Here is a 15830-nt window from a genome sequence, read left to right as displayed (position 1 = left end):
CTGGTGGCGCCGCGTGATGGACCCCAGGGGACCCTGGCGTCCGGGTGGCTCCCCTCCCCCGCCAAACTCGGGCCAAGGAGGAGGAGGCGTGTCTCTATGGGGCTTTATGTGGAGTCTGTGGGGCTCTATAGGGACTCTGTGGGGCTCTGTGGAGACTCTCTGCAGCTCTGAGGGGTTCCTGTGGGGCTCTATAGGAGATCTATAGGGCAGAGGAAAGGATCTGTGGGGCAGGGAAGGGGATCTGTGGGGCACAATGGGGAGGTGGGGACCTTCCCACCCGTAGGAATGTGTCACCTCGCAGGGACTCTTGTCACCTCCTCGATAACAAAGTGGACATCGTGTTCGAGGACTGTTGCCAGACCCCCCCTACCCCCAAGACCCCTGCCGGCCCAACGGTGCCTCACAGGGGGGGACGAGATAACAATCTGCCCTCCCTCCCTGCCGTGTCCAGATATAGACCTGGCAGGGCTGAGCTGTCACCACCCCATGGGTGACAGGACATTGGCCAGGGACCCAGGCATCCAGGCCCCATAGACAACCCCTACACAAAGGACCTGGGCATCCTAGCCCCACAGATCCCCTCCATGTACAAGGGACCCAGGGGTCTGGGCTCCATAGATCCCCCCCTAACAGGTGACCGGGAGTCTGGGCCCCATAGAATCACCACATCCCCCACCAAGGGACCCAGGCATCCAGTCCCCATAGATCACCCACACACACAAGGGACCCAGGCACCTGGGCTCCATAGTTTCCCCCCACACAGAAGGTACCCATGTGTTTGGGCTCCATAGACACCTCCTACACAAGGGACCCAGGCATTCATGCCCCATAGATCACCCCACATTCCCCCCACCCCACAAGGGATCCGGGCAGCCCTTGCTCTTCCTTAATAGCTCTGACCCATAGATCATCCTGTGGGGTAAATGTGGGGTCCTGGTCGTCTTGGTCACTGGAGAGATACCACTGTGGGGCTGGGGAAGGGGGGGAGCTGCCCACTCCCTCTCCCTTATCAGCCACCCCCTCCCCAGGAATGCTCCTCCCCTCCCCACCCCATTATGGCCTATAAAGGCTGTGGGGCTGCGGGGCTGGCATAGGTGTTGGCGTGGGATAGAGAGCGAGCTGGTGTGGGGCACAGAAGGGATGTGGGATGTGGATATGAGGGGTTGAAGGGGGGTATGGGGAGCTATGGGGTGCACAGGATGGCTGTGGGGCACATGGGGATCTATGGGGCACAGGAATCTCTGGGGGCTATGTGGCACAGGGGGGCTATGTGGCACACGGGGTTTCTTTGGGGTGCGGGGATATGTGGGATACATGCAGGGTTATGGGGCACAGACTATCTAAGAAGCACCAAGAGGAACTGTGAGGCACAGAGATCTATGGGGGCACAGGGATCTATAGGACACCAGTGGTCTACGGGGCACCCAGGGGGCCTATGTGGAACACAGCAGAGCTATGGGACACATGGGATTGTCTATGTGGCAAAGGGATCTATGGGGCATAAACGGGTCTATGGGGCAAAGAGTGTCTATAGGGGCTATGGGGTTCAGGGATCTATGGAGTGCAGCCCCTCACTCTCTGCATGTCCCTCCAGCTCCTTTCATCGTACCTGCTAGATCCACGGACTCCAGGTGAGGGTGGTGTCCTGGCGCAGTATGGGGATTGGCGTTTTGGGGGGGTGTTGCTATAGGGTGCATGTGTCCCTATAGGGTCTGTGCATCACTGCAGGGGGTCCATGCATTGCTATGGGGTTCTGCATGGGGGGCTGTGCATGACTGTAGAGCTCCCTGTATTGTTATAGGGGTCCCTGCACTGCTATGTGTCTCTGTGCATCACCATAGGGATCCCTGAATCACTGCAGGGCTCTGTGCGTGGCTATAGGAGTCTGTGCCTTGCTACGGGTGTCTGTGCATCACTACAGGGGTTGGTGGGTGGCTGTGGAGACCCCTGCATCACTATAGGAGTCTGTACATGCGGGGTGCATGGGTACTGGGGTCCTTGCATGATTGTAGGGGTCTGCCCATAGCTATAGGGGGTCTGTGCACTGCCATAGGGCTCAATACATGGGGAGATGCATGGCTACAGGGTTCTGTGCATGGGGCCATACACCACTATGACGGTCTGTACTTTGCTATTAGGGTCCCTGCATGGCTATAGGGGTTCCTGAATTACTACAGTGGTCTGTGCATGGGGCAGTGTGTGACTATATGGGTCTGCAGTGGGCTACATGGCTCACTGCACATCTGTAGGGTCCAACACATGGGGCTGTGCACAGCCATAGGGCTTTGTGTCTGGCTATAGTGTCTGCCACAGCTATAGAGATCTGGGCACAGGTATGGGAGTCCATGCATGGCAATGGGGCTGTGGTCAATGGAGTTGTGTGGGGCCACGGGGTGAGGGGTGAGACCCCGCAGCCAGAGTCCCACAGCCCCTCAGGTGATGTGAGGCCCCTGTCTGTGTGGGGCAGGATGGGAGATGCAGTGCTGGCGGCACTGGGGGCGGCAGCTCCTTTCCTGCGGCCAGGGGAGCGGGAGCGGCTGGCATCGCAGACCAGGCCCTTCGACCCTCGCAGCGAGTGCTTCGTCCCCCACCCCCGTGAGGAGTTTGTGCGGGGGCGGGTGATGGGGCGCCAAGGCGGGGAGGTCACCGTCCAGACCGAGCTGGGAGAGGTGGGCAACTGAGAGGGTAGAGGAGGGTGAGGGCAGGGGGACAAGGGGTCACAGGGAACAAAGGGTTAATCGGGGTGAGGGGATAATGAAGTTAAGGATGGGAGGGTTTGATGGGGGTGCAGGCATGAGGGGTGATCGGTGGTGGGGGATGAAAAGGGGTTGGGCTTCATGGAGGGTGAGGGATTGGTGGGAAGCTGGGGGGCGAAGGGTTAAGGAGGGAGGGGTTAATGGGGTGAAGTTAATGAGGAATGGGTTAAAGGAGGGAGGGGGGTTGAAGGTTTTTGGGGGTGTAAAGCAAGGAGGGGGAGACTAGGCCCATTGAAGACCTTCCAACTCATGAGAGGTGCCCCAAAACCCATAGAAGATTCCCCCACAACCCATGGAAGACCCCTCACCCACAGAGCATCCCCAACCTACAGGGTGCCCCCCAAACCATGGGACATCCCACAACTCCGACCCCCTTGTCCTCCCATCCCCCCTAGACGATGACGGTCAAGGAGGCCGACGTCCACCAGCAGAATCCTCCCAAGTTCGACAAGATCGAGGACATGGCCATGCTGACCTTCCTCCATGAGCCTGCCGTCCTCTACAACCTGAAGGAGCGCTATGCCTCTTGGTTGATCTATGTGAGTTGGGAGCCCACAAGCACCTGGGGCACCTGGGAACTGGGCATGGTCTTCCCCACAGCCTAAGGTGTGGATGGAAGCTAGTGACCCTTCCCTAAAACTCTTGGGGTACCTAGAACCAGGTGGGCTTTCCAGAGAGCCTATGGGCCACCTAGAGCCTGGTGGTGTAGCTTCTCCATGGACTTTGGGACACCAAGAACCTGGTGAACCTTCTCCAGCCCCCTTGGGCCACCCAGACCCAAGATGTTGCACTCCTGAACCATTTTGGCCACCTAGACCTGAGATGTCCCATCCCCTGATCTAGATCCAAGATATCCCTTCAATAGCCCCCTCGATGTGACACACAAGATGTCCCACCCCTGGATCCTTTGGTCCACACAAGATGTCCCATCTCTGGATATTGTGGGCCACCCAGACCCAAGATGTCCCATCTCCATCCCCTTTTGGCCCCCCAAAATCATGATGCCCCTTCCCCACATCCCTTGGGCCACCTAGACCTAGGATGTCCTCATCTGGTGGGGTGGCACCTCCAGGCTCTGACCCACCTGACCCTTCTCCAGACCTACTCAGGACTCTTCTGCGTGACGGTCAACCCCTACAAGTGGTTGCCTGTTTACAACGCTGAGGTGGTGGCTGCCTATCGGGGAAAGAAGCGGAGTGAAGCTCCACCCCACATCTTCTCCATCTCTGACAATGCCTACCAGAACATGCTGACAGGTAGGGACCTCCTCTGGGGACCTCAAACTAGAAGACCCCACCCCAAACACTGGATCCTGACCTAGACCTCGCCCTCACCTGGGAGGATGGAGAATCTCAATCCCAACCCCAAGACCCCAAAGATGCCTCCTAACTTCTTCCCACCTGACTCCTTTCATCTCTTGGCAGATCGAGAGAACCAGTCCATCCTCATCACGTAAGTCTGTCCCCGCCTGATGCTGCCCCATAGTGCTGGGGTGTGATAAAGGAGCCACCATGATATTCTCCAACATCTCACTGTTGCCACCCTAGTGGAGAATCTGGGGCGGGGAAAACAGTCAACACCAAGAGGGTCATCCAGTACTTTGCCAGCATTGCTGCCATCGGCGACCGCAAGAAGGAGGCAACCAACAGCAGCAAGGTGGGGCCTCAGGTCACGCACCCCCAGCATTGAGTGCCCCCCAATGGCATGCACACCCAGGATTGTTCCATCCCACCAGGGCACCCTGGAGGACCAGATCATCCAGGCCAACCCTGCCTTGGAGGCCTTTGGCAATGCCAAGACCCTCCGCAATGACAACTCATCTCGATTCGTGAGTGTTGGGGGTGGGATCTATGGGGCAGAGTCTGTGGGATGGGGTCTATAGTGTGGGGTCTGCTGGGAGGCTTCCACTTCCTGCCACTGCTTTTCCAGGGGAAGTTCATCCGAATCCATTTTGGGGCCACCGGGAAATTGGCATCAGCTGACATTGAGACCTGTGAGTGGGTTGAGAGGCTCCATGAAAGAACGTCTGGCAGTCCTTCATCCATCCCTCCATGGACTCATCTATTCATGGATTTATTCATCCATGCTAGGACTTATCCATCTATGGACTCATCCATCCATCCATCCCTCACTCCATCCAGTCAGCTCTCCATCTCCAACTCTTCAACCCACCATCCATCGGATCCTCTGTCTCCCATTTTTTTGTCCTTCCATCTTGTGTCTCCCTCTCTCCTTCCTTCCCTCCTTCTCCACATGTCCCTTGATGGATGCCCTCTCTTGATGGATTCGTGAGACATTGTCCTGTTGTCCATCCATCCATCTATCTTTTCATCCCACCATCCATCTGACCTTTCACCTCCACCTCCTCATCCCTCTGTCTCCTCATCCTACCATCCAGCCATCCCTTCTTCTCCATCTCCTCATTCTACCATCCATCTCTCCATGTCTCCATCCATCTCTCCATGTCTCAATCCATCATCTCCTAATCCCAACCTCTACTGTCTTTCTCTCCATTCCCACCCCAGATCTCCTGGAAAAGTCCCGTGTAATTTTCCAACTGAAGGCTGAGAGGAACTACCACATCTTCTACCAGATCCTCTCCAACAAGAAGCCAGAGCTGCTGGGTGAGTTGGGCGCTTGGCCTTGGGTCTTCTCCTTCCTCCCCTCCTAAATTTCTCTGCTCCTTCTTGGGGCAATTGAGGGTGATTTGGGGCTGTTTGGTCACTGGAAGTGCTCAATTTTTTGTCTCCATCCTGGGCCACCATGGAGCAGAGATGCTTCTCATCACCAACAACCCCTATGACTACAGTTACGTCTCCCAAGGAGAGGTGACTGTGGCCTCCATTGATGACTCTGAAGAGCTATTGGCAACCGATGTAAGTGGTGGGGCGGGCAGGTGGACATCCCCTGGCTGAGGAGAAGGCGAAGTGCCAGGTGGATGGTTGAGATGGTAGAAGAGGGATGGATGGAGGAGAGGAGGGATGTAGGGATAAGAGGTGGAGGATGGGAAGGGTGGAGGGCAAGGGAGATGGTGGGTTGGTCACATGGGATGATGCAGGATGAGGGACAGAAGGTAGGAGAGGAGAGTGGTGTGGGTGGAGGAGGTTGTGGGTGGAGATAAAAACAGGTGGGAGAGTCCTTGGGTGGACAGATGAGTCCACAGGTGGACAAGTCCTCAAATGGATGGATAAGCCCATGAATGGATGGATGGAGTTCATGGTGGATGGATGAGTCCATGGATGGATGAGTCTGTGGATGGGTGGGTGGATGGATGGATGCAGTACTCAGATGGGTGGATGGATGAGTCCATGGATGGATGAGTCCTTGGATGGACAGACTGACAAGTTGGAAGGGCAGAGGGACACACAAATGCTGGCCAGCAGACGGCTGTGACCTCAGCTGGACAGAGTGGGTGACAAGGCCCTCTCCAACCTGCCTCCACCCGCCTACCAGAGCGCTTTTGATGTCTTGGGCTTCACTGCTGAGGAGAAGGCCGGTGTCTACAAACTGACAGGTGCCATCATGCACTTTGGCAACATGAAGTTCAAGCAGAAGCAAAGGGAAGAGCAGGCAGAACCAGATGGCACTGAAGGTGAAGCAGGTGGGGGGAATGACATAGGTTTTGGGGTCACCAAGTGAGGTGGGACCTGACAGCATGTTTTCTTCACACTCTGCAGATGCCGACAAGTCAGCCTACCTGATGGGGCTGAACTCGGCTGATCTTCTCAAGGGGTTGTGTCACCCCCGTGTGAAGGTGGGCAATGAGTACGTCACCAAGGGGCAGAATGTCCAGCAGGTGTATTACTCCATCGGGGCTTTGGCCAAGGCTGTGTATGAGAAGATGTTCAACTGGATGGTGGTGAGGATCAACAACTCTCTGGACACCAAGCAGCCACGGCAGTACTTCATTGGTGTGCTGGACATTGCTGGCTTCGAGATTTTTGATGTGAGGACTGAGGGGGTGGCAGGGCAGTGGCATTGTTCCTCTTGGGGGTTGGGTTGATCCAACTGGGTGTTGAGCTGATCTTCTGAAGCTTCAGGGGGAACTCTGGTGGAGATTTACCCTCTTTGGGCCTTGTTTTGACCCTGCTGGGTGTTGAGTTGACTTCATTGATACTACTGGGCATTGTGTTGATCCTGTTGAGTCTCAGGTTGACCCACTAATCTTGGGTGTTCTATTGACCCTGTTGGGTGTTGAGCTGACCCAGCTGACCCCGTTGGCCATCTCCTCTTTCCTTCCCCAGTTCAACAGCTTTGAGCAGCTCTGCATTAACTTCACCAATGAGAAGTTGCAGCAGTTCTTCAACCACCACATGTTCGTGCTGGAGCAGGAGGAGTACAAGAAGGAGGGGATTGAGTGGGAGTTCATTGACTTTGGCATGGACCTCCAGGCCTGCATTGACCTCATTGAGAAGGTGCCACCTCCCCCCAGGGCTTCTGGGGGCAGAAGGGGCTGCTGGGGAAGAGCTTGCCAGGGACCCCAAAGTTGGGCAGTTGGGTTGTGCTTGGTGTTCACTATGACCAACAAGGTCTTCTCTTCCCAGCCCATGGGGATCATGTCCATCCTGGAGGAGGAATGCATGTTCCCCAAGGCCTCGGATATGACCTTCAAGGCTAAGCTCTTTGATAATCACTTGGGCAAGTCAGCCAACTTTGGGAAGCCACGCAATGTCAAAGGGAAGCCAGAGGCCCACTTCTCCCTCATCCACTACGCTGGCACGGTAGACTACAATATCATTGGATGGCTGGAGAAGAACAAGGACCCTCTCAATGAGACAGTGGTGGGACTCTACCAGAAATCAGCCCTGAAGCTCTTGGCCAACCTCTTCTCCAACTATGCTGGGGCAGATGCTGGTGGGTGGATGGATGGTTGGGTGATGGAGGGATAGGTGGACAGAGAAGACCATTGTCCATCAGAGTTGCCCTGTTTCCTGTCTCACCCCACCCTTCTTCTCCCCAGGTGGTGATGGAGGGAAGGGGAAAGGAGCCAAGAAGAAAGGTTCCTCCTTTCAGACTGTCTCAGCCCTGCACCGGGTGAGGAATCTACATAGTGGACCCAATGTGGGGCAACGCAAGGACAAGCTCCCACATGGTGGATCACCCCTCCAGCACTCCAGCTTCTCCCCTGCTCTCCCATTGGTCAGCCTCTTCTCTCCTCCCTTCTCACCAGGAGAACCTTAACAAGCTGATGGCCAACCTTAAGACCACCCACCCTCATTTTGTTCGCTGCATCATCCCCAATGAGCGGAAGGAACCAGGTGAACAAAGAGTGGGGCTGAGGGCAGGGAAAGGGGTGGTAGGTATGGTTTGTGGCTGACCTCACCTCTCTAACCCATCACCAGGTGTGATGGACAATCCCCTGGTAATGCACCAGCTCCGCTGCAATGGGGTGCTGGAGGGCATCCGCATCTGCCGCAAGGGCTTCCCAAACCGCATCCTCTATGGGGACTTCCGCCAGCGGTACGCACAGAAGAGAAGATGTGGGGAGGGGATGGACAACCCCACTAGGGCTGATCTCAGGGTTTTCCTCTCCTCTCTGACCACCAGGTACCGCATCCTGAACCCCGCTGCCATCCCTGAGGGGCAGTTCATCGACAGCCGCAAGGGTGCTGAGAAGCTCCTGGGATCCATCGACATTGACCACAACCAGTATAAGTTTGGACACACCAAGGTGAGATGGTCTTTCCATGGTTCCATGACCCATGAGGTCACGTGGACCCATGGTCCCACCATCGATGTGTCTACCTGCCCGTCCACCCCACCATCCATCCCTCTGTCCACTCATCAACTCATCAACTCATCAACCCATCCATCTGTCTACCACCTCTTCCACCAACCCTTCCCAACCAACCCACCCTCTCACTTGCCTCATTCCTCCACCAGGTCTTCTTCAAGGCTGGGCTGCTGGGGCTCCTGGAGGAGATGAGGGATGAGCGTCTCTCCCGCATCATCACCCGCATCCAGGCTCAGGCCCGAGGTCAGCTCATGCGCATTGAGTTCAAGAAGATCCTGGAGCGTCGGTGAGAGGGGAAGGGTCTCTCTCCTTGAGGAGGAAACTGGCGGGTCACCAGGCTTGTGGTGTGGTGGCATCGGTCTCCCCATTCTAGGGACTCACTGCTGGTTATCCAGTGGAACATCAGGGCCTTCATGGGGGTGAAGAACTGGCCTTGGATGAAGCTCTACTTCAAGATCAAGCCCTTGTTGAAGAGTGCTGAAACAGAGAAGGAGATGCAGGTGGGAGGAGGTGGTGAGGCAGACGGGTTGGGACCCAACATGCATTGGGTGGGGTTGATGGAGGGAGGGGATTGGACATGCTATTGGTCTCCTGGGCTTTGTGCCTCCTTCAGAACATGAAGGAGGAGTTTGGGCGGCTGAAGGAGGCTCTGGAGAAGTCAGAGACCCGGCGGAAGGAGTTGGAGGAGAAGATGGTCTCCATGCTGCAGGAGAAGAATGACCTCCAGCTCCAAGTGCAGGCTGTGAGTGAGGCTGCCCCCCAAAACCATGTCAGGTGTGTGCCTACCACCCTCCCATGGCCATTCTACTTCACCTGCCACTCCAATACAGGAGCAGGACAACCTCAATGATGCTGAAGAACGCTGTGACCAGCTGATCAAGAACAAGATCCAGCTAGAGGCCAAGGTGAAGGAGCTGACAGAGAGACTGGAGGATGAGGAAGAGATGAATGCAGAACTGACAGCTAAAAAGAGGAAGCTGGAGGATGAGTGCTCAGAGCTGAAAAAGGACATTGATGATCTAGAGCTGACTCTGGCCAAGGTGGAGAAGGAGAAACATGCCACAGAAAACAAGGTAAGGTGGGGAGGGGCCTTGACTTCAAGCTGTGGGGATTTGAGTCAACTCAGCCTGGTTGTGTTCAGTTGAAGAGACCCAAGGCTAGTTGATCTGGGCTACATCAAGACTCAGTGTTCTTTGGGTTCTCCACCACTGAAGTGGTCTCATTAGCCAAGGACAACAGCAACGTCCCCCAGCTCTTATTTTACTCTTGGTACCAAGCTGGAGGCCTGATGTTTCTTCTGCAGGTCAAGAACCTCACAGAGGAGATGGCTGGGCTGGATGAGACCATTGCCAAGTTAACAAAGGAGAAGAAGGCACTGCAAGAATCTCACCAACAAACACTTGATGACCTGCAGGCGGAGGAAGACAAGGTCAACACCTTGACGAAGGCCAAACTCAAGATGGAACAACAAGTGGATGATGTGAGCATGGGCTGCTCCCAACATGGGTACTGCTGAAGAGGTTACTGGGGAAGAGATGATGAAAAACTGAGGTCTCTCCCCATTTCCATGTTTCCACACAGCTTGAAGGCTCCCTGGAACAGGAGAAAAAGATCCGGATGGACCTGGAACGGGCCAAAAGGAAGCTGGAAGGCGACTTGAAGCTGACCCAGGAGAACATAATGGACCTGGAGAATGACAAGCAGCAGTTGGAGGAGAAGCTCAAGAAGTAAGGCTGAACCTCCTTCCCCAGTTTAAACTGGTCAGGGGGAGAAGGCAAGGACCTCACTGCTAACTGTCTTCATCTGCAGGAAAGAGTTTGAGATCAACCAGCAGAACAGCAAGGTTGAGGATGAGCAGGCACTGGCCCTGCAGCTCCAGAAGAAGTTGAAAGAGCTGCAGGTGAGGGATCTATTCTCTACTTAGTTGCGTTGGGCTGGAGAGCCTCCAGCTGGTTGTGTTGAGGTGAAGAGTCTACATCTGGTTGGGTTGAGGTAAGGAGCTCCCAGCTGGTTGATCTGAGTTGACAAGTCTCCAGCTGGTTGGGTTGAGTTAAAGACTTTTCAGCTTGTTGGGTTGAGTTGAGTTAAAGGCACTCCAGCTGGATTGGTTGAGTGGAGAAGCCAGGTGGAACCAAGTCTGCTGACAGCATGTCCATCCCCTGAGCACAGGCACGGATTGAGGAGCTGGAGGAGGAGCTGGAGGCAGAGCGAACGGGCAGGGCCAAGGTGGAGAAGCTGCGCTCAGACCTGTCACGGGAGTTGGAGGAGATCAGTGAGCGTCTGGAGGAGGCAGGTGGTGTCACCTCAGTGCAGATTGAGCTCAACAAGAAGCGGGAGGCAGAATTCCAGAAGATGCGGAGGGACCTGGAGGAGGCCACACTGCAGCATGAGGCCACGGCTGCTGCGCTGCGCAAGAAGCACGCTGACAGCGTGGCCGAACTCAGCGAGCAGATCGACAACCTACAGCGTGTCAAGCAGAAGCTGGAGAAGGAGAAGAGTGAGCTCAAGCTGGAGCTGGATGACCTCAGCTCCAACATGGAGCAGCTGATCAAGGCCAAGGTAGAAGGAGGCCAAGGTGGACACCTCATCTCCACCCTGGGCATCATCCTCCTGCTTCATCACTCCCCTCCATCCTTTCCTTCTCCAAGGTGGGTATGGAGAAGGTCTCTCGCACCATGGAGGACCAGGCAGCTGAACACCGGGCCAAGCTGGAGGAGACCCAACGAGTCCTCAATGACACCAGCACCCAACGGGCTAAGCTCCAGACCGAGAATGGTGGGAACCCTGACCCACCACACCACCCATCCCACATCTTCAGCCCCTGACTTGCATCTTCACTCCCTTCCACACACCTGAAAACCTCCCCTACCTCTGCAGGAGAGCTGTCCCGCCAACTGGAGGAGAAGGAGGCCCTTGTCTCCCAATTAACCAGGGGCAAGCAGTCATACACCCAGCAGCTGGAGGACCTGAAGAGGCAGCTGGAGGAGGAGATGAAGGTGAGGTTTGTGGGGTGGCTGAGAGGGTCTCCAGGAGGGTGACAAGACAAGATGTCCTTCACCCTCATGGTGGTAGCACCAAAAAAAAGCAAGTTCAGGCTGGTTCAGTTGGGTGGTTCCATCTATGGTACCATGGTTGAGTTGGGTTACATTTGTTCTAATAGCTGATAGGGTGGACTGAGCATGCCAATTGTGAGGCACCTGGGTTGGTCTATGGGTGGTTGGGTGCCATTGGACCAGGTAAAGTTGAATGGGGCCAAACTAGAGATACCCATCTTTAGATCTCTATGGGCCTAGAGGTGCTGAATTTGGTTGGGATGGTCTAGAGAAGGTTGGACTGAGAAAAACCACTGCTTACACAGTTTGAGGACCTAGATGTAGCTCAAGCTCACTTTCTCCTCACTTCTCTCTCCCAGGCCAAGAATGCACTGGCCCACACCCTCCAGTCGGCCCGGCATGACTGTGATCTGCTGCGGGAGCAGTATGAGGAGGAGACAGAAGCCAAGGCTGAGCTCCAGCGCTCGCTCTCCAAGGCCAACTCTGAGGTGGCACAATGGAGGACCAAGTATGAGACAGATGCCATCCAGCGCACTGAGGAACTCGAGGAAGCCAAGTAAGTCATCCCCCCATGAAGGGAGCTTCTGGGGGCAGGGGAGAGCAGAGACTCTTCCACTGGAGAAGGATCTGGAGAAGGCAGAGGGACCTGGAGATAGCAGAGGAGATCCAGAGCAGAGCCTTGGCCAACTGATGGGTGGAAGAAGGTTTGAGTTGGTCCACTTGGTCCACGGGTCACCACAGCCAGGTTGTCCCCTGGGACAGGAAGAAGCTGGCCCAACGGCTGCAGGAGGCTGAAGAGGCGGTGGAGGCAGTCAATGCCAAGTGTTCCTCTCTAGAGAAGACCAAGCACCGGCTGCAGAATGAGATTGAGGACCTGATGGCAGATGTGGAGCGGTCGAATGCAGCAGCTGCTGCCTTGGACAAGAAGCAGAGGAACTTCGACAAGGTGAGAGGACATGGTGGTGAGACACAGCAGATGGGGGACATGGAGACAGAGGGTGACCACTTGCTTGGGCCCAGATCTTGGCTGAGTGGAAGCAAAAGTTTGAAGAGTCACAGATGGAGCTGGAGGCATCGCAGAAAGAGGCCAGATCCCTCAGCACTGAGCTCTTCAAACTGAAGAATGCCTACGAGGAGTCGCTTGAGCATCTGGAGACCTTCAAAAGGGAGAACAAGAACCTCCAAGGTAAGACCATGGTCCTCCCCATGCCCAACTTGTTCTCCAACATCTTTACAAAGTCTGACGGGATCTCACCTGAGCAGAGGAGATTTCGGACCTCACGGAGCAGCTGGGTGGCAGCCACAAGACCATCCATGAGCTGGAGAAGGTCCGGAAGCAGCTGGATGCTGAGAAGCTGGAACTTCAAGCAGCGCTGGAGGAGGCTGAGGTGTGACAAGCCACGTTGCTGTGCATCCCCATGTTCTCCTGGTCTCCTTTGAGGTTCTCAATTTTCCCTCTGTCTCTTCCAGGCCTCTCTGGAGCACGAAGAGGGAAAGATCCTGAGGGCCCAACTGGAGTTCAACCAAGTCAAGGCAGACTACGAGCGCAAGCTGGCCGAGAAGGACGAGGAGATGGAGCAGGCCAAGCGCAACCATCTGCGGGTGGTGGACTCGCTGCAGACCTCACTGGATGCTGAGACCCGGAGTCGCAATGAGGCCCTGCGGCTGAAGAAGAAGATGGAAGGTGACCTCAATGAGATGGAGATCCAGCTCAGCCATGCCAACCGTGTGGCTGCTGAAGCCCAGTCCCACTTGAAGGCAGCCCAGGCTCATCTCAAGGTGGGATCACTGACCTCTAAGGAGATCCTCCCAGCCCCTTGGAAGTGCTGGCTGACATCCATCCCATTTGTCCCAACAGGACACCCAACTGCAGTTGGATGATGTGGTCAGGGCCAATGAGGACCTGAAGGAGAACATTGCCATCGTGGAGAGGAGGAACAACCTCCTCCAGTCTGAGCTGGAGGAGCTGCAGGCGGTGGTGGAGCAGACTGAGAGAGCCCGCAAATTGGCCGAGCAGGAGCTGATTGAGGCCAGCGAGAGGGTCCAGCTTCTCCACTCACAGGTGAGACCTCATGCACTTTCAAGGAAAGAGGTCACCTGCATCCACAGGTGTGGGATTCTAATGAGTTGAGTTACCAAGATGTCCAGATCCTTGAAGTCTCCAGAGTTGGCAGGGGTGGGGGCATTAAGTACTGAAGAAGGATGGGTCAGTAGTTCCATAGACACCTCATGAGATCCTCTTCTCCATCTCCAGAACACCAGCCTCATCAACCAAAAGAAGAAGATGGAGGCTGACATCTCCCAGCTGCAGACGGAGGTGGAAGAGGCCATCCAGGAGTGCAGAAATGCTGAGGAGAAGGCCAAGAAGGCCATCACTGATGTGAGTGCCGTGGTGAGAACAACAGCTAGGATATCTTCCAGTGGAGGGTAATGAACCTCCTTTTTCTGCTTGCTTCTCTCCTTGAGTAGGCAGCCATGATGGCAGAGGAGCTGAAGAAGGAGCAGGACACCAGCGCCCACCTGGAGCGAATGAAGAAGAACATGGAGCAGACCATCAAGGACCTGCAGATGAGGTTGGATGAGGCTGAGCAGTTGGCCCTCAAAGGGGGCAAGAAGCAGCTGCAGAAGCTGGAGGCCCGTGTGAGGGAGCTGGAGAATGAGCTGGAGGGTGAGCAGAAGCGCAACGCTGAGAGCATTAAGGGTCTCCGCAAGTCTGAGCGTCGTGTCAAGGAGCTCAGCTACCAGGTAGGGCACCTGGGCTGGCCCTTTGTCCACAGGGCCTTATGTCTGATGCTGTACATGACATATAACATGGCTGACCTGGTAGCCAGGGAGACACTGGGGAACTAGACCACCCACTGCCTCTATGTCCAATACTGTGGTGGGACCCAGAACATGGTAGGCCCAGTGGCTACAAGCCACCCAAGCCACTTCCCACTGTTCCAGTATAAATGGGGTCTTTGCATGACCCAGAACCTCAGGTGGGACCTCATCAGGGCAAAAAAGACACCTTCACCCAGGGAGACATCATACCTTCTGTCCCACAGCTGAGGCCACTCACAGATCTAGAGGGGCTCCACTCCCCAAGATTATCTCTGTCTCCTGACCCTCACTGCTTTGGCGGTGACACACACGTGTCTCACCCCACAGACAGAGGAGGACCGCAAGAATATGGTCCGGCTCCAGGACCTGGTGGACAAGCTCCAGCTGAAGGTCAAGGCCTACAAGCGACAGGCAGAGGAGGCGGTGAGCAGTGGGGGGGCAGCTTTGGGACCACCCCCAGGAGGGAATGGCATCAGGTTGAGGTGTGGGACAGGATGTAGGGAGTAGCAGGTGACCTCAGAATGAGGGGGTCAAGAGGTGGGGTGTCAGAGGCTGAGGAAGGTGGGTGGTAATGGGATGGAGAGACCATGGTGGGACGTGTGAAGGTTGGAATAATGGACGGATGGAAAGAAGGTTGGAAAAAAGGTGAGACAGAAGGATGACTAACTGGATGGCTGGAGAAGTGGTTGGAAGTTTAAGCAGGTTGGATGGATGGATGGATGGAAGGATGAATGGATGGTTGAGTAGATGGTTGGATGGCTGGAAGATGGGATTGCTGGAGGGACAGGTGGGTCCATTGTGGACCAGATGGAGCAATTAGAATTTTGAATGGACAGAGAGCAGGGGGGGTGGCAGGAGGACAGATGAAGCTGTGGGGCAGCCCTGCTGACGTTCCTGTCTCCCAGGAGGAACAGGCCAACACCAACCTGGCCAAGTTCCGCAAGGCACAGCATGAGCTGGACGAGGCAGAGGAGCGTGCCGACATCGCTGAGTCCCAGGTCAACAAGTTGCGGGCCAAGAGCCGTGACATTGGAGCCAAGGTGGGATCTCTCCCTGCCCCACAGCTGCCCCACGGCCATCTGACCACTGCCCCATGCTCACACTCCCTTTCTCTCCTTCTCTATCAGAAAGGACTCAATGAGGAGTGAAGCTCTGGACTCCCAGCCATCCCATCTGAACTCCCAGCTGTCCCCTGTACACTCCCAAGAGCCCCACCCCTGCTTCTAGCCCCCCAAGCTTGGTCAACCAATAAAAAGTATTAAGCAGCAGCAGTTTGTGTGGGGATGGGTTTGTTTGTGAAGGGTGAGATTGCCACACGGCACAGAAGATACATGGAACATACCAACCAGTGTGCAACCTGGCACGCCCCACAGCATGATGCAAATAGCCCTGAGTAACAACAAGCCTTTGAACAAATCAAACAGGAAACAGTTCATGTAGTCACCCTTGGGCCAGTCCAGGCAG

General features: G+C 55.5%; 1 protein-coding gene across 2 annotated transcripts; it reads left to right on the top strand.

The window, feature by feature from the left end:
* The first annotated feature begins 1594 nt into the window (after positions 1–1594).
* LOC135417123 (myosin-6) lies at positions 1595–15634 on the top strand. Of its 2 annotated transcripts, XM_064660781.1 has the most exons (39): positions 1595–1631; positions 2468–2669; positions 3152–3295; positions 3856–4012; positions 4181–4208; positions 4304–4412; positions 4492–4584; positions 4686–4749; positions 5282–5380; positions 5529–5632; positions 6210–6348; positions 6434–6702; positions 7001–7171; positions 7301–7610; positions 7717–7790; positions 7927–8014; positions 8099–8216; positions 8304–8427; positions 8640–8776; positions 8864–8990; positions 9104–9232; positions 9321–9563; positions 9794–9970; positions 10072–10217; positions 10300–10390; positions 10660–11049; positions 11139–11265; positions 11368–11486; positions 11903–12099; positions 12306–12489; positions 12564–12729; positions 12807–12931; positions 13014–13322; positions 13402–13605; positions 13798–13923; positions 14013–14288; positions 14694–14789; positions 15272–15406; positions 15494–15634. In XM_064660781.1, the coding sequence occupies exons 2-39, from the start codon at positions 2469–2471 to the stop codon at positions 15512–15514; spliced, it is 5817 nt and encodes a 1938-aa protein (XP_064516851.1). In that variant the 5' UTR covers positions 1595–1631; position 2468; the 3' UTR covers positions 15515–15634. The 2 variants fall into 2 exon arrangements, with proteins under 2 accessions (XP_064516851.1, XP_064516860.1); XM_064660790.1 differs by lacking the exons at positions 1595–1631; positions 13402–13605 and having other exon boundaries at positions 13014–13208; positions 13816–13923.
* Positions 15635–15830: the final 196 nt, after the last annotated feature.

This window comes from Pseudopipra pipra, chromosome 1, assembly GCF_036250125.1.
Source record: "Pseudopipra pipra isolate bDixPip1 chromosome 1, bDixPip1.hap1, whole genome shotgun sequence".
Taxonomy (NCBI): domain Eukaryota; kingdom Metazoa; phylum Chordata; class Aves; order Passeriformes; family Pipridae; genus Pseudopipra; species Pseudopipra pipra.
The sequence above is the reverse complement of the archived record's forward strand: the minus strand, read 5'-3'. Positions and strand labels throughout refer to the sequence as shown.

Bases quoted from the DNA above. Each gene is read 5' to 3' on its own strand.
- LOC135417123 (XM_064660781.1), top strand. From the start codon at position 2,469: ATGGGAGATGCAGTGCTGGCGGCACTGGGGGCGGCAGCTCCTTTCCTG. The intron at 3,296-3,855 runs GTGAGTTGGGAG...ACCCTTCTCCAG, and splicing joins ATGCCTCTTGGTTGATCTAT to ACCTACTCAGGACTCTTCTG. The intron at 15,407-15,493 runs GTGGGATCTCTC...CTTCTCTATCAG, and splicing joins GCCGTGACATTGGAGCCAAG to AAAGGACTCAATGAGGAGTG.